At 35.5% G+C, this 25943-nt stretch overlaps 1 protein-coding gene across 1 annotated transcript in view; it reads right to left on the bottom strand.

Moving 5' to 3' along the window:
* Positions 1–2659: 2659 nt before the first annotated feature.
* LOC150082527 (type I phosphatidylinositol 4,5-bisphosphate 4-phosphatase-A) overlaps positions 2660–25943 on the bottom strand; it is a 73487-nt gene continuing 50203 nt past the window's right edge. The window contains exons 6-8 of the mRNA XM_090378667.1: positions 18150–18237; positions 10180–10234; positions 2660–2970 (exon numbers count right to left, since the gene is read on the bottom strand). Of these exons, the coding sequence (XP_090234793.1) occupies positions 2873–2970; positions 10180–10234; positions 18150–18237 (241 nt within the window). The 3' untranslated portion in view covers positions 2660–2872. The remainder of the gene's footprint in view (positions 2971–10179; positions 10235–18149; positions 18238–25943) is intronic.

Here is a 25943-nt window from a genome sequence, read left to right as displayed (position 1 = left end):
GATAGTTAAATGCCAGTAAGCCCTGATCAGAACACAAACACATGAATATTAGGAATTTAAAGATGACAGGCAGATAGAACTAGTGAGAGTCATAATCAAGAATCACAATAGATTATATATGCAAATTAGGTTACAATAAATATCGTGATATCCTAATCACAGAGACCAAAAGGGAACATTGGATTGAATTCCTCCACTGTCATTTCATAATAAACTAATTTGCATATAGAAATAGACTACTGATTCAATTATGCCCATCACTAGCCAGAATTAAGATCATCTTCAACAAACAAGTGCCCCTATAAACTTTGCAAACTACTGAGTCTTCAACTGAGGCATAACGTGTCTGAAAGCTGTTTTTAAACATTCACTTTGTTGACCCCCTTTCTAATTTGAAACAAAATTTGATGCAAATTTTCTACTCAGTAAAATGACTCATTGTAAAATGTAACAAAACACATAAAACATCAATTTAATGCATGCTAATTTTCAGACTGACAGCAGATGAATGGGTAATTCATGTGTTGCTATCTAGATAAGTCACAGAACAGACTTACCAAACCAGTTACTATTGCAACAGGTTTGGTAAATCAGTCACCAAGCTTTACGAACACACTTAATAGCTAGCAAAAAACTCAAACAATATACCCAATGGCAAACAACTGTGAAATCATGCATCATTCTGCACACTGTACTGGTGCTGATGTGTCCCATTCATCTCGCAAAGGGCCAGTGTGTACTACAATACTGACCTGTCTTGTGAGTGGACAATTATTTGCAGGGTTTTGTTGTTGCATCAGCTTCAAAGGTTTTCCTGGTCATTTCAGCAGAGCGATGCTGAAACTGACTGTTTCAGCATCACTCTGCTTCCACAGATTACATCACCAATTGTCAACCTAGAAATTTTCAGTGCCATTGAAATGTCACATGGAGATTGCTTGTGTCGACCTATTATAATTCTGTGTGAGAAGTCTAACTCCATTGTTTGTGACTTGCATTCACAATCTTATGTGGGCCTTAGGTATGAATTGACCAACTATTAATGTTTCTAGATTTTTTTTTTTTTTTTTTTTTATGAAAACCCCAAACACGAGAGGTATTAGAACCTATGGTACTTAGTACCATGCTTGGGTTGGAGGTTAAGAAGACGAGAGAAGATATTTGTTGAAATTAGACTTGAACTTCTATAAACTAATTTTCAGGGAATACATAAGGCAGATTGTTCCAGAAAACGGCAGCATCCTGCTATAGCAGGATGTGCTAACAGAGATGTGCAGTGTAAGATGGTGCATTATAATGCACCACCTTACACTGCACATTTTGAGTTACATGCACAACACCCATGCATCACATCTTAAAATCTTTCTAATTAGCATCGTTTCAGTTCATAGTTGTCTGTGAGAATACATTGCATATTTTGATTTGTTTTTTTGTGTGTAAAAATTTATAAATAGTTCCTACCATATTCTTACCACCACTACTGTAAACTGAATTCAAAAATATATCATTGTAATTCATTTAAATTAGCACAAGCAGAACTTTTCACTTATGTGAAAGTTTTACTTGCACTAATTTAAGAACAAAGAACATGTAAAATATGGTATAAGCTCTGAACTCTACTGCCTCTAACAAACCCTGCTGGAGAATTAGGAAAAGATGGTGTGCAGTTTATAATTTATAATAGCAGCGTGCCTTCAAGCCTTACTATTTACCTTTTGAAATATAATAGCCAGTTGGGGGAGGGTCCAACATGAATTGTTGAGGAGGCTTCCATCCTGCTGTGGGTTGATAATGGCTGCAGTTTACCTTTTTTTTTTTACCACAGTATAGAAATCTTATGCAAAATGCAGGAATTATGTATTAAATCATTTTGCATATATAATTGTGCTGTTTATGAAATTTAACTGTTAAAATAAACTCATACAATAATCACATTTTGCAATATCTGCAAGAATTCTTGCAGATAATTAACTGTATATTATTAATATACCCTATATGCCATTATAAAATTCTAGCCAATAAACAAGTACAACTGAAGTTTTATAGCATAAAATTAAATGTATTTTTATTTCTGCTGGGGAAAACAGTGATGTACACAGATATAGGTGAAGGCATCGAGGGGGGAAAAAAGTTGAAATGCAATAAAAAATACAAATAGCTGTAACAGAAAAATTCACAAAAATATAAATTTTACAGAATAAGGTACTGCAGTTTTACCCTATAAGTCTATTTGTTGGAACATTTAAGATTACATGCACATAAACAGGAATCTACATAAGAAATATTTTTTTTTGCATTAAATGACAAGCATTATACACATATGTACATTAATTTCTCTTCTATCCTTCCTACAAAAAATTTAATCAGAATTATAGAACAACATGGTTTATATATGGATTTTAGAAATAAATCTAAACAAAATCTGGATAATGAGTCCACGGTAAGATTATGCAATGTGAAATAAACAAAAATTTCATTAAAATAGAATCCATGATGAGTTAAAGGAACGTTTAACCTCAAGATTAAAGTCAACAAGAATGTTAAGAAAAAAATTTCCATAACATATCAATTTTCAATAACATTTCCTATACATGGTTAATTTTTTTAATATTCAAAATGTTAATCTAGTGCCTTTTTTTTTTTTTTTTTTTTTTTTATCTATTCTGTACAATATTGCATATAAAATTGTTAAAATTTTAACACAAGTTACTAAAGGAAGAATGGAGTTTTGCACTTATTGTTATAGTTGGTTATTCAGAGGGAATGTATTGATCACCCTGGTCTCATATCCGATACGTAAACAGATCAGCTGCCATCTGCAAACCAAAGAAAGCAGAGCAGTGAAGAGAGCAAGTGGTCTTCTTAAAGTAATTCATGGTTGGTATACTGATCCTTCCATTGTGTTGCTAATCTTCATTGTGTAGAAGTAAAGGGATCGTACAAAAAATAAAATAGCAATGCCAAAAAGAGCTAAGGGGAAAAAATAAACTATTATTTCATGTGTGCATATCATATACATATTTAAGCATTATTTGTATACAAACAGGCATGCACACAATTATCTCTAACAAGGATTGAAACAATTACATAAATCTGCACGAGAGCACAAATGTGGAACAGTTACTTTTGCTGTTTGCCATGTTAGAATCTTAGGTAATACTACAGTATACATATACTGTATATGCACAGGTGTGTATTCATAGAATAATCAGCATGTTATTTGGGCTGAAAAACTTAAAATAACTCAGAGAAACCCTAATCCCTCTGCCTGAAAGAGAGGGTAGATGAAAGAATGAATGTAGAAAATGTAAATGAAAACTGCAGCCAATTCTACTTTACACTTATTTGTTTCAGCGAGATTTATACCACTTATGAGCCAGACAATAAATTTCCCATTTTTTCAAGGACAGATAAAGTTTAATCTGGGATGGGGGCAAATTGCATCCCCATAATTGATTATATCTTCTGTTTGGATGGTAGGAAATCCTTGCTGCAGACAGCTCACATACCATTTAATCCTATACACGTTCAATTGGATTGAGACTTGGTGGACAAGCAGACCAATAAACTATAACAAGTCACTTCTGTAATAATCAGCTGGAAGTAACTGTTACCAGACAGATAACATGAAGGGATGCAGCTGGATGATAATGAAGTTCAGGTTAGGTGTTATATTCACTTGCTACACTATTGACTTTAACCACCAGCCTGGTAATGTTCATACTTGGCATGATAAGCCCACTGATTCATGCTGTTGTTGCACACTATTCTGGCTCAATTGTCAGCATGGAATGAAACTGGGATTTGTCAGAGCAAGTGACCTTTTCACACTCATGAAATGTCCATTGTCAGTGATCCTGTACCCATTGCTGTTCTGTTTGTTTGACAAGAGTGGAACCTGATGAGCTCATCTGCTGCTGCTGTACCACATCTGTAACAGGAACCAATAAATTGTGTATTCTACTATAACCATTTGCCACTGTTGTATTGCATAATTCTTTTCACCCTGTTAGCCTCACACAAACAAACTTTCTCCATATACAGTACTGCCTTTGGCTGGATGTTTTCTAGCTGAACCATTCTCAGTATACTAGACATTGTTGTATCATACTGCAATCAAAATCACACCACTGGCCCATTTGCTTGGTGAACTGCACACTCTATCCCTCAGTGTTGTCTGATTACCTGTTTATATAGGCTGGTATTGCCAACACTGTCTCTGATGGAGCATACCCAATAAACTGACTCAAATGTCCATTAGTTATTGCCACATCAAGAAATTAATGGAAGTTCATCATGTCTTAACAAAACACTGGTAACATCTTTGTCTTGAAAAGGAAGGTCAAAGAAGTCCAAAATATAACTGATGACAAATAATTGTTTATAATCTTTAGTTTAAGGCTTAGGTGATTCTATTCACTTTCATTAAACTAAAGATTAATGAATAACATTTGTGTTACATGTATTATTTTCACTATTTTAGAACTACTCTCATCTAATTCTAAATTCAGGTAGCATATTAACAAATAAGGCATTTTGCATATAAGGTACACACATACAACTATGAAAATAATGTTATACACTAGGGTTTCCCAACCTGTAACTCAAGAGGCACAGGTGGTTCATACACCTATCCTGAGGCTCTCAGAGCAACATGAATGGTGGCTCTCCAGATATCTTGAATTTTACACAAGGCCAACAGTCAACAAAAAGTTGGGAACACCTGTTATATATTGAAGCCATTACAGTAGAAAACCCTGTTAATCAGGACTGGATTTTCAGTCAGGGGAAAAATTAACTACAGGAAACCCTTGATTAATGCGGTTTTGAACAATGCGGTTTTAATTAGTGCGCAAAATTTTTTTGATACTATACCCTTAATATATGCGTTATCAAATTTGATTAGTGCGCTGTTTTTTTCTTGCGGTGCTTGGCAACTCACAACGGCGCCTAAAGCGGCAAATACGTGACACGCACTCACCAGGGTCTTCTAACTTAAATGAATGGGAATCGACTCCAAAATGCTCGACAGCAGCACCCCATACCACTCTGAAATTGAAATTTGCTCTGGTAACTCATATTCTTTTATTCTTTTATTATTAATATTAAACTTCTTTAATATTATGATATTAAAGAAGCAGTTGAGAACATACACAAATCGTGGGAAGAAATGACGAACAGCTGCATGAGAGCTGTCTGGCAGAATCTTTTGCCTGAATGCGCAAATGACTTTTGCGGTTTCATTAATCCTGTCAACAAAGTTATTGATGAAATTACTACAATTGGAAAAGACCTTGGCTTTAAGGAAGTAGATTCAGAAAACGTTAGAGAATTATTGGAATCGCATTCAAAAGACTTAAGTAACGACGACCTTCTTGAAATTGAGCATCAACATGCATACGAGGAAGAAGACAAAAATGAAGCAGAAGAAAAGCAATTTGCTCCCAAAGAAATTTCATTCAAAAAACTTGAACTATTTAATACACTTTAAAAAGCAAAAGAACTCATACTAGAGATTGATCCAGATGCAGAGAGAAGCATGAACGTTCGTTGAGGGTTAGATAAGCAAATTGATTGTTATCGCAAAATCATGGAGGAAAGGAAGAAAGCCACCACTGTTCAATTGAAGTTAGATAAGTTTTTTTTGCAAAAAATAAAATTTAAATCATACTATCTTTTTTTAAATTTATTCCTTAATAATTTAAGAACTATGCAGTGCATTATAGGTACGTATTGAGTAAGAAAAAATATATTTTTACAATTTCATAATTTTCAAGGATTCATTATAATTATTCCCATTGTTTCTTAAGTTTGATTAGTGCGGTTTTAATATGTGCGGTATATTTCAAGGATTCATTAACCGCACTAATCAAGGGTTTCCTGTATTGAAAAAAAAAAAAAAAAAAAAAAAAAAATTTTCTGTTCACTGAAATGGTGTTTCAGTGAACATTTGAGGGGGGTTTAAAATTTAAAACAATAAAAAAGATAAGCAATCAATAACAAAGAACGCACAAATCGCAACTAACACGATACGCACAAGTGAGAGCAGAGTAACAAGTTATGAAACTTAAAAAATAAGAATGAAGAAAATTTTGAAAATTTATTTGTTTTTGATGTGGCTGAAGATTTCATGGAAGGGGAAACACATTTCACCATAATAACGTAAAATACCACAGAATTCCAGCTGTTGGTATTATCGCAAATTCAATAAGATCATGTTTACTATCCATTTATAAACAGATTGCACTAACAGAAAAGCTCAATAAACAGGGGACTGCTAATGCTAATTGTTTTTATTTTTTTATGGTTGACCTCCAGAAATCCGACTGGACCGTGTGGTATGGTCAGAGACAATCGTAGGGTAATCTCAAGTGCTGGCCTATTCAGTTGACAGCTGCAGCTAGCATTGTCCACAAATACACCTTACCTCAGTTCTTTATTGTGTTTTTATTTATTTTATTTTTTTGTGGTTTTGGGTTAACAGAAGATGGCAACAAAAACTGTTACCGTGTCAATGGAACAAAAACTGAACCCGCTTTTTCGCATTGATAAGGTGGAAATTTAAAAAAAAAGATCGCTCTCGACATAGGGGTGGCAAAACAAACTGTTTCCAATTGGAAAAAATAGAACTTTTGTGCAAAAATGGTGGCCAAAGACAGCTTAGGAAATAGAGCTACCATTAAGCAGGCAAAATATGAAAATTTGGACGAGGCCTTATACATTTGGTTTTGTCAAGAACGAGAGCAAGGGGGTTCCTCTTTCAGGCCCAATCCTTCAATCAAGGACTCTTAGCCTTAACAAAAAGCTAGGAGGTGACCAGTCTTTTACTGCGAGTTTGGGGTGGTTATCATCAAGGTGGAAGGAGTGTCATGGAATCTGACAGCTCAGAATTACAGGTGAAAGTCTTTCTGGTGATTGTGTTCCAAGCAAAGAATTTAAAGTATAGTTTCTCAAGTTTATTAGTGAAGAAAATTTAGTTCCACCCTGAATTTTTAATGCTGACGAGACTGGTTTATTTTTCAAAATGTTACCCGAAAAAAAATTTCACGCAACATTTCCCTCTAAGCGTTTGTTGATAGGTTAAATAAATTTAAGGAGGAACTGGACACACATTTAGAGGGAATTGTTTTATAATTTTTTTTTTTTTGGCTGATGCTGCATAAGCTCATACACTTGCTTTCTTGCATCACATGCCACTACTACTACTACTTTCTCCTTAAATTTATTTAACCTATCAACTTCCACAACGACAGATGGAAGTTTGTTCCAGCAATTAACTACCCGCTGGCTAAAGGCAAATTTTCGCCCATCTATTCTACAGCTGTCTTTCCTCAATTTGAATTTATGCCCACGTAGGTTCTTAATCTGAACAAGTGGAAGAATCCCATCAGAATTCAGCGTGCTCAACCCATTCAAGGCCTTATACGTCTCAATCAGATCACCTTGCAGGTGCCAAGTCTCCAGCCACTGCAATTTGCAGAACTTAAGCCTCTCTTGGTAAGAGGATCCCTCCATTCCCCTCACCAATCTTTTTGCCCTTCTCGGTACACGCTCAAGCAAATCTACATCCTTCCTAAAATGAGGTCTCCAGACCTGTATGCAGTACTCAAGGTGTGGCCTGACCATTGCCTTATACAGAGGGACAATCACCTTTTCCCTGATAGCAAAATTCCTGTATATCATTGACAAAACCTCATGACCTGCTCTGGCAGCCTGTCTGCATTGTTCAGAAAACTTCATATCTGACTGCACAGTTACTCCCAGGTTTCTACCACCCTAAGTGTAGTACCACACAGTTGATACGTTCCTCTGAGGTTACTTCTACCCATATGCAGTACTTTGCATTTGTCAATGTTAAACTTCAGTTGCCACTTCTCAGCCCATCTTCCCAAATTTTCTAGATCCTGTTGCAGTAGAACACTGCCATTAACAACCCTGCCAACCTTTGTATCATCTGTAAACTTCAACACTAAGCCTGATATACGTTCATCAATATCACTGATAAATATACAAAGCAACAGTGGACCCAACACCAAACCCTGTGGGATTCCACTAATAACATTAGTCGACGAATATTTAAGGGATCAAGGACTGGAAGAAAAAACTGTTTTATTCACTGATAATGCTCCAACCCACCAAGCAGAAGAACAACTGAGATCTGGCAACATCTTTGTAAAATTTTTGCCACCCAACCCATAACAATATTACAGATCAAGGAGTTATAGAGGCTGTGAAGCGACGGTACAGAAAGAAGTTGATAATCTCACTGTTAGAACAACAAGAGGCACTTGAAGAAAAATCAAACTTTATGGACCTTCTTAAAAATGTCAACATAAAGACAATCATTTATTTTTCTGCTGCAGCTTAGGAAGAAACTGACAAGACTACCCTTATCAAATGCTGGAAAAAACTTTGGCCTGATGTACCAATGGAAAGATCTGAGGAGGAAATGGATATTTCTTTGGATCCTGATGATGACAAGGATAATGATTTTGTTCAGTTATTTCAATGTCTAGGGAGTTGTTCAGATGTAACAAATAAAGACATTGCCCCATGGATAATGTGTGATAATGATCTACGACAGGATGACACATCAGCTGGTGATCTGACCTTGAAGTGGTTGCGAGATCATGTGGCCCAAAAGCGAGTTTCAAAATTAAAGCAAAAGAACATTGGACTATTTCAATGTAAACCTCTCAAAAATAGTTTTGTTTTGTGTTGTAATATAATGTTCTACATTAAAACTTTATTGCTTTGTACAGTATTTTGTTTACTTACCATATTCTTTTTTTTTATAATTAATATAATTAAATTATATTAATTTAATATAAAAACAAATTTAGTTAAAATTTTGTTATTTAATTAACTTTAAATAAAAACTGGTACGTGAAAAGATAGCTTCCGGTTAATCCGCACTTTCACTAATCAGGACCGTAATAACAGTATTTTTTTTGGTTTGGTTAAAAAAAAAAAAAAAAGTTTATACAGTGCAGTTTGGCTGTCAGATATTACTCTTAACACAATGGATGTAATATGTTAGCCTTCGACAAAACCGCCAAATCATTATTGGGAAATTTATTCTGAAATCTGTAAACTATATGTTGCTTGTTTTTTCTACATTACTGGTCTATACATAAATGCCTTCAGTTTACTAAAAGTTTATTTTTTATTGTGAACATCTCTGTAGCCCCAGGAAAAAAACATGCACAGTAAAATAAAGAGAAATTAAGGGAAAATAAACCGACTGAGGTGTTTGGTAAAGGAGAGAAGTTAGTTTAGGAGAAGCTCCTAAAGGATACATATTGTGTTATTCGTGATTAATGAATAATCAGTGAAAGAAGGGTAAAGGATACATACATAGCTCTCCTCCCACTCAAAAGATTCAAGTCAGAACCATATGATGTACATATTAAGATTTGACATTCCCTAAAATCCCTTTCAACCCTTTCAGAAGCCAGTTTCTCTGAACATTACATCATTGCACCAGTCACTATTTGTCATCTTTGGTGCTGAAAAGCTAGTGGTTGGAAGCTACTTGTGGAACTCTTGTGGTTGCAATGCTCTTCATATAATATATGACACTGACAACTACTCTTACAAAGATTCCTGGACGTTGGATAATCCTTGTGAACTTTGGGTATAGTTTGATTGTATAACATAATCAACTGTTCAGAGATTTTGTTAAAATGTGCAGTCTCTCTGGTGTTCAACTCTGATATGACTAATTCTGAAAGTTTAGAAGCCCTAAAATTCATCTTGCTCCAAGTTCTGAGGCATTCAGCCATTTATTTGCATTCAAATTTGCTGAACTTACTTCTGTGGCACATTGATTATAATTAACACCTATCTTCTGCAGCTTCATTTTTACTTCTGTTAAAATCTGTGCTACCATACTGCTCTTTACATTTTACAAAACTAATGATCTGAATAATATGCTTATTCATTGTGCCTAAATATTTTTGATAACAAAAAAATGCACATAATTCAAAAAAATGTTTAAAAAGAGCAAATTTATGATTCAAAATTTAGGAAACTTCTGTTTACTGCTTGACTTAAATTGTCAGGCATTCTTAAAAAGTTAAACAATAAGTTTGTATTAAAGAAAGACTAATAGTATAATAAAATGGAATTAATTTAATATAGCCTGTCATGAATTTATTGTAAATAAAAAATACTTACATACATATGCAATAGATATAAGCTTATGGTTAACTGCATACTGATATGTACCAGCCTGTACAAAACAAACAAAAATGATAATGTACAATATGTATATATTATATACATTACATAACTAACATCTTATTTTTCAAATATAATTTTGCTTTTAAATCATTTATAAGAAACAGTTGCTTTTAAAATATTCATTAATTCTCTGTACCAGTGGGGTACTACCTGATCCTAGTCAGTCATTCTGGCTTGTTATAATCTTTATTTTATTTTTTTTTAATTATCCCCATTTAGTTACATGACAGCTTTGTATGTTTTTTGGAAAAAAAAAAAAAAAAAAAAACATTTCTTGGGTATAAAATTAGAACAAGATTTGGATCAGATATGGACTCACTTGGTAAAGTATGTATTGGATTATCAATTCTGTGAAACAACTAAACACGGTTTTATTACTTCCTAAGGCTTATTTAATATAAGCTGTTTATGGCTTCATTAGATTACTTAATTACCTCTTACATAATTTCAGTGGAAAACTGATTCCCATTATGCTATTTTATTCATTAGGGAAAGATTGTGAAAATGGATAAAAATAGAAACTGAAGCAGAGCTCAAAAAAGGCTGCTAATGTCAGTGAAGATTTGAATTTTCTGATAATAGTGGAGATAAAGGTTTCAATGATATTTTAATCTCCTCTGTAACTGAGATTGTAAAACCTCAAAAAGAAATGTGATGTGTTTACTTGCAATGAACACTGCTAGATACATATTCTGCCAAAAATGTGACAAATTAAATATTTAATTACCTTATTTGATTTATAAAATAAAAAGTGAACACACCCACAGTACTTTCTTCAATAATCTTTGTTTTGTATTCCTGTTTGCATGAATACTTTTTAAATAAATATTAAATAATCATTAAATGTTATATAATTCATTAACAAATGAATAATGAGGCCTATACAATGTACTGATGAGAAAATTTCAATATTCTATTCATATATATAAGAAAGTAATGCTTGTTTGTTTGTTATTTGGTTTTTAGGAGCATTAGCAACTAGGGCCATATTGCTCTGGGGATATGCGGTGGTCATTCCCTGACCTTTCCGCATCCTCCGTATTTGGTGGTCACGGGCTCAAATCCCGGTCTAATCAAGATGCGTGTGCTACGCACTGCTGCTCTGCCCACCTGGCTACGGAGGTGCCAGAAAGTAATGTGGTGCTTATGAGCTGAGTTGGTAAATATATTGCAAAATGATAGCTGGTACATTAAAATCATCAAGCACTGAGCCGATATAAATTCAGGCTACAGATATTCTTTGTTTCACAGGTAAATTTCAATATACTAGCTAGAATGCCCTGTATACATAATCAGTTATTTCATGGGTTAAACTTTTAAATTAAATTTTTAATTAAAAATTGTTAAAGAAAAATAATTTTTCTATAACAAATGCAAAATTCAGCTGCATGAAAACAGCTAAAAAATTAAGATAGCAAAGAATGAAAAATACCCAGGTAAAAAAAAACTATACAGCCCAACATGAAGTTCTGTGAACAATGTATATAGACTACCTAGAACAGCACACACACAGGTACCATTATTAATATGCAGGAATTTTGCCATCAAAGACAGATAATTATTCTGTTCATAAGGCAATGGTTAGCAACATCTGGAATACTGAATATGTTGGCTTTAAAACCTCATTTTAGGAAGGACACAGATCTGCTGGAACAGGAGCAGATATGAGCAATAAGATTAACAAGCAGCATAAATGAATATTCTTACATAGTTCTTTCCTAATGGGCATTCCTAGCTCTGAAAGTTGCAACAAATGGAAACTAACTAGGCATCTATAGAGCTTAGTTGAAGTGGTGAGGCTTTGAAAAGGACTGAGTAAATTAAATGCTGATGGCATCTTTAATCTTTTAAGTGATACCCAAGAGGGCAAATTTGAACTGAAAAATGATTGAAGAACAGAAGTGCAGAAGATTAAGAGTGGCTGCTGGAATAAATTTCCACCTGTTATGGACATAGGAAGTTTGAATAAATTAAAAAAAAAAAAATACTGGAAAAACTATTAAAAAGGCAGAAAAGTTTTTTTTTTTTGTTAATTCTATATTAAGGTTGCTTCCTGGCTACTTTTACCTGGCTAAATACTTTTGGAATACATCTGGGCCTCACACTTCCAATTACACTTTCAATTGCGAGAAATCTTTGGCAAAGGATGCTAAGAAAAATAGCAAGAACTTCTTTAGTTATATAAATTGGAAAAAAGGGAATGAATCAGATTAGTTCACTTGATATCGACAGTTCAACTGTTGATGATCCTGCTCAGATAGCTGACAATCTGAATGAGCATTTTGCATCAACATTCACACAAGGAGTTAAGGGAGGAGAATGCCAGAAGTTTATCAAACTGTTACAGGGTGCTTAATGATTTTGTAATAACTGACAGCAAAGTGGAGGAGAAATTGTTGAGGTTAAACATAAGAAAGGCATCTGGAGTGGATGGTATCTATCCAGTTATTAAAGGAGGCAGCAAAGGAAGTAAGCAAATCATGAGAGCTTCCTTGGACTCAGGGGAGGTACCCATGGACTGGAGATGTGCAAATGTATCCCCAATTCAAAAAGGGGGATTTAAGGGTAACACGAGTAATTACAGACCAGTTAATTTAACTTCTGTTCCAGGTAAAATAATGGAGTCACTGGTTAAAGATGAACTGCAGGTTCATCTAGACAAAGCTACAGTAATAATTCAGATTCAGACATAGCACGGGTTTGTTAAGGGAAAGTCTTGTCTGACAAATTTGATTGGATACTATGATGTGGTTACAAAGGAACTGGATGCAAAAAATAATTTTGATATCAGGTCTGAATTTCAGGAAAGCTTTTGACACTTTGTGCACGGAGGACTACTGCACAAACTGGAGCAGTATGGTATTATTGGCAAGTTGCTACAACTGATAAAAGGGTGGTTGAGTGGGAGAAGACAGAGCGGCAATCAACGGACGCTGCTCTTCATGGACTAAATTTATTAGTGGAGTCCCCAAGGGTTCGGTTTCTGACCCACTGTTGTTTTGTATATTTATCAATGATATTGATGAAGGTCCAAGTTTTCAGATAATACAAAGGTTGACAGGTTTCGTAATGGCAGTGTGCTACTGCAACAAGATCTCAAAAAGTTGGGCAGATGGGCTGAGAAGTGGCAACTGAAGTTTAACATTGACAAATGCAAAGTACTGCATATGGGTAGGAGTAACTGCAGAGACACGTACCAACTGTGTGGTACTACATTTAGGGTGATAGAAAATGAAAAAGGCCTGGGAGAGTAACTGTGCAGTCAGATATGAAATTTTCAGAGCAGTGCAGACAGGCTGCCAGAGCAGGTCATGGGGTATTGTCAATGATATACAGGAATTTTGCTAGTAGGGAAAAGGAGGTGATTATCCCTTTGTATAAGGCAATGGTCAGGCCATGCAGAGAGTACTGCATACAGGTCTGGAGACCTCATTTTAGGAACGACGTAGAGTTGCTTGAGCATGTACAGAGAAGGGCAACAAGATTGGTGAGGGGAATGAAGGGGTGGTCTTACCAAGAAAGGCTTAAGTTCTGCAAATTGAGCAGGCTCAATTCTAATGTGCTTCTTCCTCTTGCTCAGATTACAAACCTGAGGAGGCATATATTCAAATTGAGGAAAGACAATCATAGAATAGATGTGCAGAAATTCGCTTTTGGCCAGCGGGTAGTTGACAGCTTAAATAAATTCAAGGAGGAACTGGACAAACAATTAAAGGGAATGGATGATGGATGTGTGAAATGTTTTTTTTTTTTTTTTGACTGATGCTACATAAGCTTGCTTTCCTGCATCACATGCTTCTACTACTAATTAGCATATGGCTTCCTCTTTTTTCTCTCCTTCCCATCTATTTTATAGATATCACTTAACATCAACTGCTTTCAGGTCAGCTCTTTGCCAATGGCCTAAAAAAGCTTCAAGTGATGATTTTCTCCACCATTCAATACTAAGCAAAATTTTGTTCTAAGAAATTCACTGACAACAGGATTCCATGCAAAATCTGAAAGAGCAGGACACGCACAATGCTTCTAGAAGCAAGCCAAAAAGCCCCTGATGACACAATTAGCAAATTTTCTAAGAAACTGCTTTTATATCAGGTTGTCATTTGCAGTGTCAGAATAATGTCACTAAACATCTGGATATTCCAGAGGAGGATAGTTTTAAAAGTTGCAAGTCAAAGATTAAAGCTACATCCATACAGAATCAAATCAGTTCAATCACCTAACTCTAAATGGTCATCAGTAAGAATGGATTTTTGCTAATACTTGTTTACCAACATTAGTTGGAATTCAATATTATGAAGAGATGAGGCTCATTTCTACCTTCATAACACTGTCAATACTCAATAATTGTTATTTGTAACACTGTCAATAACTATCATTTTGGCAAAGTAAGCCTCCCACCAGTCACAATAAGATCCCTTTCTATGATGAAAAAGTTACTGTATGGTGTGTTCCTCCCTTGCAATTTTTCACTGGTCATTTCTTAGAGGAAGAAATGAATGGGATATTCAAAGCTGTTACACTTGCTTAGAATAAGATACAACAGTATATTTGTCAGACACTGTTTTGCTTGAATTAAGCAAATAAAGTGTTCTTAGTAGAACTTATTCCAGTAAGGTGAAGTGCCACCTCATTTCTACTGAAGTAGAACTAGTTTTCTAGAGTGCATTCAGCAATGTTCTCTTTGGCTTGTGTTTTTTAAATCCTTAAGACTTAGCTATAGGGCTTCTTGAAAGACAATTTTTATAAAATTTATTAAAATGAAAATATGAAATCAGATGAGAGGTTTCCAATATTGAGCTAGAGCGATTTTAAAGATTAAAAGACAACAAAACATTCATACTACATGAAAATAGATTAAAAATTTTACTAAGAAACAATGGGAGTAACTGTGTTTTAAAACTATATAACTGAAAATTAGGAAGGTCACATCAAGGACTTGATTTGAGGCTATGGATACTAAAACATTTTACCCTATTTCACATTCCCTTGAGTTAATATATATTTCTTTATAAAATTTAAGCCTATCATGGAAAGTTATTCTATGATCACCCTATACACCAATGAGCCAAAACATTATGACCACCTACTTGATATGATGTTGGTCCTCCATGTGCAGCCAAAACAGGGATACTACAAGACATTTACAAATTTGCTGGTTACATACCAGCAAATCCTTTAACTCCTGTAAGATCCATGGTTGAGACACCGCAGATCAGAGTTGCTGTTCCAACACAAATCATAGATGCTCAATGGGATTGATGCCTGGGGAATTTGGAGGCCAGGGCAATACCTGGAAGTCTTCCTCATGTTCCATGAACCAGCCTCAAACAACCCGGGCGGTGTGGCATGGTGCATTATCCTACTGAAAGATAGCACCGCCAGAGGAGAAGACCGGTGCCATGAAAGGATGAACCCAGTCAGCAACGATGTTTAGGTAGGTGGTAGACGTCAGAGTGCCCAGCAAATGGATGACTGGACCCAGGGTATTCCAGCAGAATATCAACCAAAGCATGACACTGCTGCCACCAGCTTGTTTTCATCCCACAGTGCATCCAGACGGCACCACTTCCCCAGGTAAATGATGCACACGTACCTGGCCATCCACATGGCGCAACAAGAAAACGTGATGCATAGGACCAGACGACCTTCTTACAATCATTCAAATTCCAGTTTCAATGCTCGCGTGCCCATTGTAGGCGCTGTCGCCGGTGAACCGTGGTTAGCATGGGCATCTGGAGCGGCCTGCAGCTTCACAGTCTCATTTTCAGCAGGGTTCGATGTACTGTGTGTTGTGGCACATTACTTCTGTCAATAGCATTCCAATTACCGGCGAGTTGCGTCACAGTAGCCCTTCTGTTGCCACGTACCATCCGGGAGAGCCTTCACTCATTACGAGCATCGATGAGCTGTGGTCGTCCAACACCTCGCCCATCTGATTCATCGAACCAGATGACCTTCTTTCAACCACTCAAGGTCCAGTTTCGATGCTTGTGTGCCCATTGTAGGCACTGTCGCCGGTGAACCATGGTTAGCATAGGCACTCAGAGCGGCTTGCAGCTACGCAGTCCCATTTTCAGTAGGGTTCAATGTACTGTGTGTTGTGACACATTTACTCTCGCCACCAGCATTCCAATTACTGAAAAGTTGCGCCACAGTCGCCACCTACCATCTGGGAGAGTCTTCGCTCACCATGAGCATTGATGAGCCATGGTCATTCAACACCTCTTGCCAGTTCGTAGGTTTCCCCTCCTGGGACGACTTTCAGTAGGTACTAACCACGGCTGACCGTGAGCATCCCACCAGCCATGCCATTTCGGATGTGCTCTGAACCAGTCGTCTGGCCATTACAATTTGGTCTTTGTCAAACTTGCCTAAGTCCGCTGCCTTTCCTATCTGAAGAACAAGAATAACACTGATTAACGGAGCTCAGTATCAGGTGTTTTTTATACTGTGTCCCGACCCACACACGCGTGCCATAGTTTGCCTGCAGTTACTTCGATTTGCATAATGACACACTGGTCAATGTTTTGGCTCATCTATATATTATGCTGGGAAAATAAACATTTACATGTTTATTTTCCCAGCAAAACAAAAAAACTATAATAAAGTGGGAAAAAAAAGATAGATATGGCATTCTGAAGGACACACAACATTGCTTATTTGAGGATAAATCATGCTTAACTAGCTTCAGTTACTTATCAGCTGGATTTAGGGAATAATTTCGACAGTTTATCTGGATTTTAGCAAAGCATTTGACTCTGTCCCTCATGAGAGGGACAGAGTCAACTGTATAAGCTTGAATAGGTTGGGATTCTGGGTGACTGCAGAGCAAAAGGCAGAGGGCTGCAATTAATGGATATTTTTCAGATTGGTGTAGCATCAGAGTGGGTCCCTCAAGGATTGGTTCTTGAACTACTGTTGCTTCTCATTTTTATAAATGAGATCAAAGGGATAGAAGGCACGATGTCAAAATTTGCAAATGACGTAAAGGTTAGAGTCATTAATGATCAGAGCCAAGCAGCACTCCTTCAGGATGACTTGAATAGACTTCAGAGATGGTCAGAGAAGTGTAAACTATGTTTTAATGCTGCTAAATGCAAGGTCTTACACTTGGGGAGAAGCAACCCACAAATAAATTATACATTTGGTGGAGTTGAATTAAAAACAATGGAGGAAACGAATCTGGGAGTTACAATACGGGCAGATGAAGATTTCTGAACAGTGTAAACAGGCAGCCAAGAAAGCCCATGGCATCCTATTGATGATTTATTGATCGTTATCCTGTAGAGATAGGGAGGTCATAATCCCACTGCATGATATTACATGGTAATTCACTAAACTATTTCAGTAATTAACTTAAAGGGATCCAAGTCTTATGCCTGACAGCTGTCTTTCTCATTCTCTCGTAGTTTTGTAGTAATAGCTTATTTGGATAGCTCACTTCTGAACTATCCAAGTCATAATATAATCAGATAATTGTACTGGATCAAAATATATTGTATCTAACATGTTTAGTTTCTTAAAATAACTACATGCAACATCTATTAAAGCAATTAAAAATTAAATGCTTGTCTAATAAATAAATAAATAAAAAAAAAAAAAAACATTAAAAAGTACATGCACTCACTGTAATTGATATTGCAAGTCTTATGCCTGACAGCTGTCTTTCTCATTCTCTCGTAGTTTTGTAGTAATAGCTTATTTGGATAGCTCACTTCTGAACTATCCAAGTCATAATATAATCAGATAATTGTACTGGATCAAAATATATTGTATCTAACATGTTTAGTTTCTTAAAATAACTACATGCAACATCTATTAAAGCAATTAAAAATTAAATGCTTGTCTAATAAATAAATAAATAAAAAAAAAAAAAAACATTAAAAAGTACATGCACTCACTGTAATTGATATTGCAAGTATCAAAAAGAGTACTGTTATTATCAGGAATATATTCCCTTTGTTTTTTGCAAATGGGCCTACAGATGACCTACAGAAAAGAAAGGGAGAAGAAAAACATTAAAATTAAGTTTCAAATTCAAAGTCTGAACTCATTTAAATTTCAATATATTTCATATACTTCACTCATTTAAATTTCAATATATTTCATATACTTCACTCATTTCAATTTATTAAATTTTCAGGATACCAGCTCTTACTTAAAATTAGTTTTTTTTTTTTTTTTTTTTAATTCAGAGCCTTTATAAAGTTCTTGTGCACTTTTAAACCTTAACTTTGGAACACAAAGTTATTAATAATCCTGAATGTACATAAGATAGAAACAACCTGCAAGTGGCATGTAAAAGAATGTTTACAGCTTTAAGGTGCAATTAGACTGTGCCATCGCTTTTTGTGGGAGTGTCGCAGTCAGTATTGCATGTGACATTGCAAGCTCCAAGAGACAAGTGATGCTTGACAAGATATATGCCACTTGTGTTTATGCAGTGTGCAGTAAGTCTGTGCAAAAAATGCCATCACCAAAAGAAAATTCTGGAGTATGTTCCATGTTTGTGATAATTGTTAGGAGCTACAGATTAAAATTAAAGTTTTGGATGAACAACTTATACTTGTTAAAGTGGGGGGGGGGGGTTTCCACATAAGCTACTTCAATCTTGTCCTCATGCACTTCTACAGAAGGCTCCGTTTACAAGAATGACAGTAGTTAATTCTGAGCTCTTACTGAATATGATAAAACTAAAAACAAGGCAGCAAAACACAAATGAGTGCACACGTAGCAGAATCAGATTATAAACGACATTTAAGATGTCTAGCAACAAGTGACTTATGCCACAACTTGATGTACTTCTTAATTAACAAATTATTCAAAATATCTATTATAACAATATCAAGAATTGTTCCAGAAGGCTTCAGTGCTTTGATCTGGATATTTATAAACAAACTCAGTAATATTTTAAAAAATATAACAAGTTACAAAAACTAACACACACAAACTGACAAGTTATCACAGAGAAATGAACAGTAAAGAACTTCATGTGGCTGTAAAATTGCAAGATTCCCATCAAACTAATAGCTCGCATCATATTGGATAAAAATTGGCACTATATAAATGCACATTTCTACATTCCGAAAAATACCATAACTCAGTCATAGTCTGTCCCCTAAGTGCAATAAAAACAGTAATGTGGAATCTGACAGGTGCCCAACTGTGTTTTATATTTTTTTATTTTTTCAGAAAAAGTTTGATTTATTTGAATTAAGTACATCTTCAAGCAGATGTCCTGATATTTTATTAATGAACTGCAAATATATCATTAAATGAGTGCTTTTTTTTTTTCATGAAGAATTTAAAGGAACAGAACTTTCAAAAACTGGGGGGGGGGGGGACTGTTACAATCATAAAATATAAATATGAAACTGTCAGCTCCATTTCCCAGTTCAGAAAAGAGTTAACTTGAATTTTCAAACTTATACATGCATGCGTATTAATGTTTTGTCAAATAAAGGAACAAACAGAATAATAATAATAACAATAATCAAAACAAGACACCATTTTACCTACAGAAGCAAAAAATACCTTTCATAAAATAATTAAACATAAAAAAAAAAAAAAAAAAGAGTAACTAATTTCAACAGTAGATGCATCAAATTGTTTTACATAAATGTAATCAACAAAAATAGTCAAGCTAGACCTGAGATTTCCTTTACACATAAAATTCTAAGTAAACAATAACTGTTCACTTTCAAAATTCCAAAAATAAGATTGTTTATATTTAGGAGGCCACTGAAAGTTCACATATCATAATCTCATAATTATGGCCAAAGGTTTGCTTATTTCCTTTGCCACCTCCTTTAATATAACTGGATAGATCCCATCCACCCCAGGTGCCTTTCTTGTGTTTAACTTCAACAATTTCTCCTCCACTTTGCTTTCAGTTATTACAAAATCATTAAGCACCCTGCTACAATTTGATAACCTTCTGGCATTTTCAAACCTTAATAACTCCTCATGTGTGAATGTAGATGCAAAATACTCATTCAGTTTGTTTGCTATCTGAGCAGGATGCATCAATATTCGAACCATCGATATCAAGTGGCCCAATCAGATTCATCCCCTTCCTTTTAGAGTTTATATAAGTAAATAAATCCTTGCTGTTTTTCTTAGCATCCTTTGCCAAAAATTTGTTGTAATCTGCCTTTGCCTACCTAACCTCCTTTGTGACTTGATTACAGACTAGCTTATATCTGCCATAGGCTTCTGTGTTGCCTGATAATTTATATGAATCCCACGCATTTTCTTCTCTGTCACGAGTCTCATTAGTTCATTTGATAACCATTTAGGCCTAAACCTTGAATAATATTTCTTAATTAGGTATGAAACTTTTATTAGCTTCCATGATTCATTCCCTGAATACTTCCCACTTAGAATTTACTGTTGGTAACATCATCAGTTGATCCCAGAATTTAAAAACTGTCTGAGACCACTGTAGTCACCTTTACGGAAGCAAAAACCCTTTCCTTTACCCCTGATGGTAATTATATCTTTAAGTAAATCCCACATCAGTACACTGTGATCATTGCCACCTAGTGGTTCCTTTATCTGCAAATTCTTAATACACGAATGATCACTGCTGATTACCAGATCAAGAGTATTACCCTCTCTGGTTGCCTCTCGAACATGCTGCTGCAGAAAACAATCATCCAATAAATCCACAAAAGTCTTACTAGTGTGCTAGTGACCAACCCACAAGTTCCAGTCAATATCTGGGAAGTTAAAATCCCCCATCATAAGACATTTTGATTTACTAGCCCACTATTTCTCTGTACAATTGTTCATTGTACTCATTTGAGTCATTAGGCCTATAACACACTCCTACTCTCATTTTTGCTTTCGCAGTGCTTATGTCACACCAAACTGACTCAACAGTGTACTGTTCATCTGTATCAACTGGATGCACTTCTTTTAATTTTGTTTTTCTTAATTAACAGCATAACACCTCCCCCCTTCCTATCCTGTGTATCCTTTCTGTACACATTGTACTCAACAAATTCCAATTCTGCATTCCTAATATCTGTGTGACACCTCTCTGATATCCCAACAATATCCACCTTTGATGTCTTGACCAACACTTCAAATTTATTTACGATACTTCTAGCATTGGTATATATGCACGTATTCTTAGTTACCCTAACACATCCCATATATCCACCTGTTTCACAATGACTGCCGTCAGTCCCTGAAACACCCAGCACCCCTCGTTCCAGGCCGCTGCTTATTCTAATAGTAGTGCAAGAATCATCTTCACTTCTGCCTGCAGCTACTTTTAACCTTTTAGTCTGTGAATCCCCCCCAAGCTAGCAGTTTTCCGACCCACCTAACTTGACAGCATCAGCAAATATTCCCGCACCCTTTCTATTTAAGGGTATCCCATCCCTGTAGAAGCAGTTACTCCTGTTAACAAGCATAGACCATGCTGAAAAAAAATTCTACCCCTTGAGCCTTGCACATTCCCTCCAGGGCCGAATTGATTGACAAGGCTCTCATCATGTACTCCCTCCTATCTTGTCTGGGCAGAATTGCAGACACTTTCATAAAGTGTGTGTATATATATATATATATATATATATATACACACACACACACACACACACACACACACACTTTATTAACATAAAGTATATATATCAAGCTGCATGACTATTATTGCAGTAAAAACAAAACTCTGTGATATTTGCTATTACAATGCAAAAAACTGAAAGATTTCACACACCTCAACAGGTTTTTTAATTATTATTATTTTTAATCCTCCATTGTAGAAGTATTTTTTTCTCTAAGCATATTTAATTTTGTTCTCACATATTGAACATGTATATGCAGTGACTTAAAGGAAGATGCACAGCATCTGCATTTGAAAATCATGTGTTTCATATCATTAGTGATCAGTGTATTTTAGTTTCAGTGATGTGAACAAAATTGTGTTCTGGGATTGTGTGTGCACGTCCATAACTTAGAGGCACACGAATTTCCTGCAATTCTTGGGGAAATGGGCAGAAACGTAAAATTTAAACTTAATATATTTACTGTATTATATGAGTTTATATTATAGTCTCATTCAATTTTCTTACAATGCTTGACTGTGGTAGTTTCAGCAGTCTTTCTGAATATTAAAAAAAAGCTTTTCAAGTCACAGGATCAAATTCAGACAACAAATTTCAAATGATCCATATTAAAATATCAAATAGTTTTATATGCAATATGTTGGGAAATTTCAAATGATCCATATTAAAATATCAAATAGTTTTATATGCAATATGTTGGGAAATTTCAAATGATCCATATTAAAATATCAAATAGTTTTATATGCAATATGTTGGGAAATTGTACACTTAAAAATACATTGCATTTTAAATAATCTGATATTGAATTAGCAAGGATATACTGTAGTTAGAAAAAAGGCCTTCAGCATTAATCATGCTAAAATAAATATAACAGAGCATATTAAAATAATTAAAGTATTACACAAACTGAAAATTAATATACTAAAATATATGAACCTCTTTGTTAAGTGGCTTTCGAGGTAATGTGCCTTTTTATCAACTCCTTTGTTGATAAAGAGGCACGCTGCCTCGAAAGCCTTGTGGTTATTTTTATCACTTTTATTTTCTCAGTGTATTATTCATTGTTTTTACCTTCCCTTTGTATAAATAGTTTATCATTTCTTTATTAATTTTACCATATTCATTTTCCGTATAATATTTTAATTTCACTGGCTGTGACAATATTTATTTTAACATATACTGCAGTTATTTCAGAGAGGAGCAAAATGAAATGTATGTGATGTTTCTGAAAACCAGTTATGAATTAACTGATGTTCAGTGAGCTAGAAAGATGGATATTATGATCCAGGTCCTGTCTGCCTCCAAAAATATGTTGTTTGTTGTTTTAACAAGTATTGTGTGTGTGTGTGTGTGTGTGCGCGCGCGCAAGAGAGAGGTGAGCTTCTTAGTATTAGTAGTGGCAAATGATACAAGAAAGCAAACTTCTACATCAGTTAAAAAAACCACTTCCCATAACAACTGTTCATCTCCTCCAATAGTTTGTCTATTTCTTCCTTGAATTTATTCAAATTTCTCACTTCTACGTCAGATGTTATGTAATGTTAGATAACATCTTACACATTCAGAAGTTCAGATTCAAGTTCCTTGGAGCTGCATTTCCTAAGAACCATACGTGTCAATAAAGCTTTTAATGAAATCCAATCTAACAATCAACAGAAATAAGAACACAGTAATACCCCCTTCCTCCAAGATAACCTTTTGTAAATGATTTTGTCTTTGTGAGAATCCCTAGTCCAGGTGCCCCCAGCCAGTTCCACTTTCACGTAAAAATAGTCAAGAAACCAACAGAAACTAGGGATACTGGCACACTGCTGATGCTTTTATGGTGTAGTAGCACATAGGCCATGTTGCATAAGTGTATTATATCTGAACAAATACAGTCACAGGCTAATTTGTATACTGTGAAGCCCGAAAACCTCCAAAATCATAGGTGGGGCAAATCCTGCCTGAGATTGGCTATGGTTTTGATTAAAAATAGCTTTAATTTATAAGGGATGAAACCACCAATCTTGCATGGAAATTAGTGGGTGTATTGAAAAGATCCGTGGATGGTAAACTCTTTAGTGATAGGGAAGTACACAAAAATTTGATTCAGATTTTTGAATCAAAAATTTGACGTAGAAGTGAGAAATTGATAAAAAAAATTTCTCCCAAATTCAAGGAGGATAAATTCCTCTCATCTTTACTTCAGAGGAAAAAAAAAAAAAAAAAAAAACCATGAAAAATTCAAATTCTTCCAAGTAACAGCTAGGGCTGCGCTGCTATGTGGGAGTCTTAAGGCCATCGTAGTCAAGTGGTCAAGCATGAAAGTACATAAGTACATGTGCCTTGAGGGACCTGGGTTCAAGCCTGTGACGGTTAAATATGGTGCTATTTCTTGTATTCTCTCTACTTTGTGAAATCCTATGACTGTGTGGTCATCCATCCAGGAGTATAAACAGAAAATTTATTTATTTATTTATTTAAGACAGTGACAGAACTGATATTCTGGTGAGTCGGGTGGACTGAATTTTGGCAAAATCTGATCAGTCTGTGCAAACGTTAAACATAAGAAATGCACCTGGGGTGGATGGGATGTCTCCAGTTATATTAAAGGAGGCAGAAAAGGAAGTAAGCAAACCTTTAGCCATAATTATTAGAGCATTGTTGGACACAGGGAGGGTCCCAATGGACTGGAGATGTCCAAACGTATCTCCAATTCACAAAGGTGGATCAAAGAGTGACACAAGTAATTACAGACATGTTAGTTTAACTTCTGTTCCAGGAAAAATAATGGAAATAGAGTCATCGGTTAAAGAAGTATTGCAAGATCTAGACAAGACTGCAGTAATAATTCAGACAGAGCATGGGTTACTTAAGGGAAAGTCTTGTCTGACCAATCTGATTGGATACTATGATATGATCACAAAGGAATGGAATGCAAAAAATAATTTTGTTATCATATACTTGGATTTCACAAATGCTTTTGATACTGTTGCACATGGAAGCCTACCATACAAATTGAAGCAGTATGGCATTAGGGGATAAGAGGATCCCCTAATGCCATAACATTATAATGGATGGATAAGAGGATGGTTGAGTAGGAGAAGACAGAGTGGTAATCAATGGATACCGCTCTTCATGGACTAATGTTATTAGTGGAGTCCCCCAGGGTTTGGTGTTGGGCCCATTGTTGTTTTGTATATTTATCAATGATATTGATGAAGGTATATCAGGCTTAATGTCCAAGTTTGCAGATGATACAAAGGTTGGAAGGGTTGTTAAGGACAATAATAACAGTATGCTGCTGCAACATGATCTATAAAAGTTGGGCAGATGGGCTGAGAAGTGGCAACTGAAGTTTAACATTGACAAATGCTAAATACTGCATATGGGTAGCAGTAACCCCAGAGAAATGTACCAACTGTGTGGTGTTACACTCAGAGTAGTGGAGAATGAAAGAGATCTGGGGAAATTGTGCAGTCAGATACGAAGTTTTCTGAGCAATGCAGACAGATTGCCAAAGCAGGTCATGGGGTCTTGTCAATGATATACACGGAAAAGGTGATTATCCTCTTGCATAAGGCAATGGTCAGGCCACACCTTGAGTACTGCATACAGTACTGGAAGCCTCATTTTAGGAAGGATGTAGAGTTGCTAGAATGAGTACAGAGAAGGGCAACAAGCCTGGTGATGGGAACAAAGAGGTGCTCTTACGAAGAAAGGCTTAAATTCTGCAAATTGCAGCATCTGGAGAGTAGCAAATTGCAGCATCTGCAAGGTAATCTGATTGAGGTGTATAATGAATATACCTTGAATGGATTGAGCAGGCTCAATGTTGATGGGATTCTTCATCTTGCTCAGATTACAAACCTGAGGGGGGACATAAACTAAAATTGAGGAAAGACAGTTGTTGACTAGATGTGCGGAAATTTGCCTTTAGCCAGCGGGTAGTTGATTGCTGGAACAAACTTCCATCTGTTGCTGTGGAGGTTGATAGCTTAAAAAAAATTAAAGGAAGAAGTGGACAAACTTTTGGAATGAATGGATGAGTGAAATTCGAAGTTTTCTTTTTTTTTTTTTTGGCTGATGCTGTATAAGCTTGCTTTCTTGCATCATATGCCTCTACTAATGCTAAAA

Source organism: Mastigoproctus giganteus, chromosome 7 (genome assembly GCF_048544385.1).
Source record: "Mastigoproctus giganteus isolate SK-2022 chromosome 7, ASM4854438v1, whole genome shotgun sequence".
NCBI lineage: Eukaryota > Metazoa > Arthropoda > Arachnida > Uropygi > Thelyphonidae > Mastigoproctus > Mastigoproctus giganteus.
The sequence above is the reverse complement of the archived record's forward strand: the minus strand, read 5'-3'. Positions and strand labels throughout refer to the sequence as shown.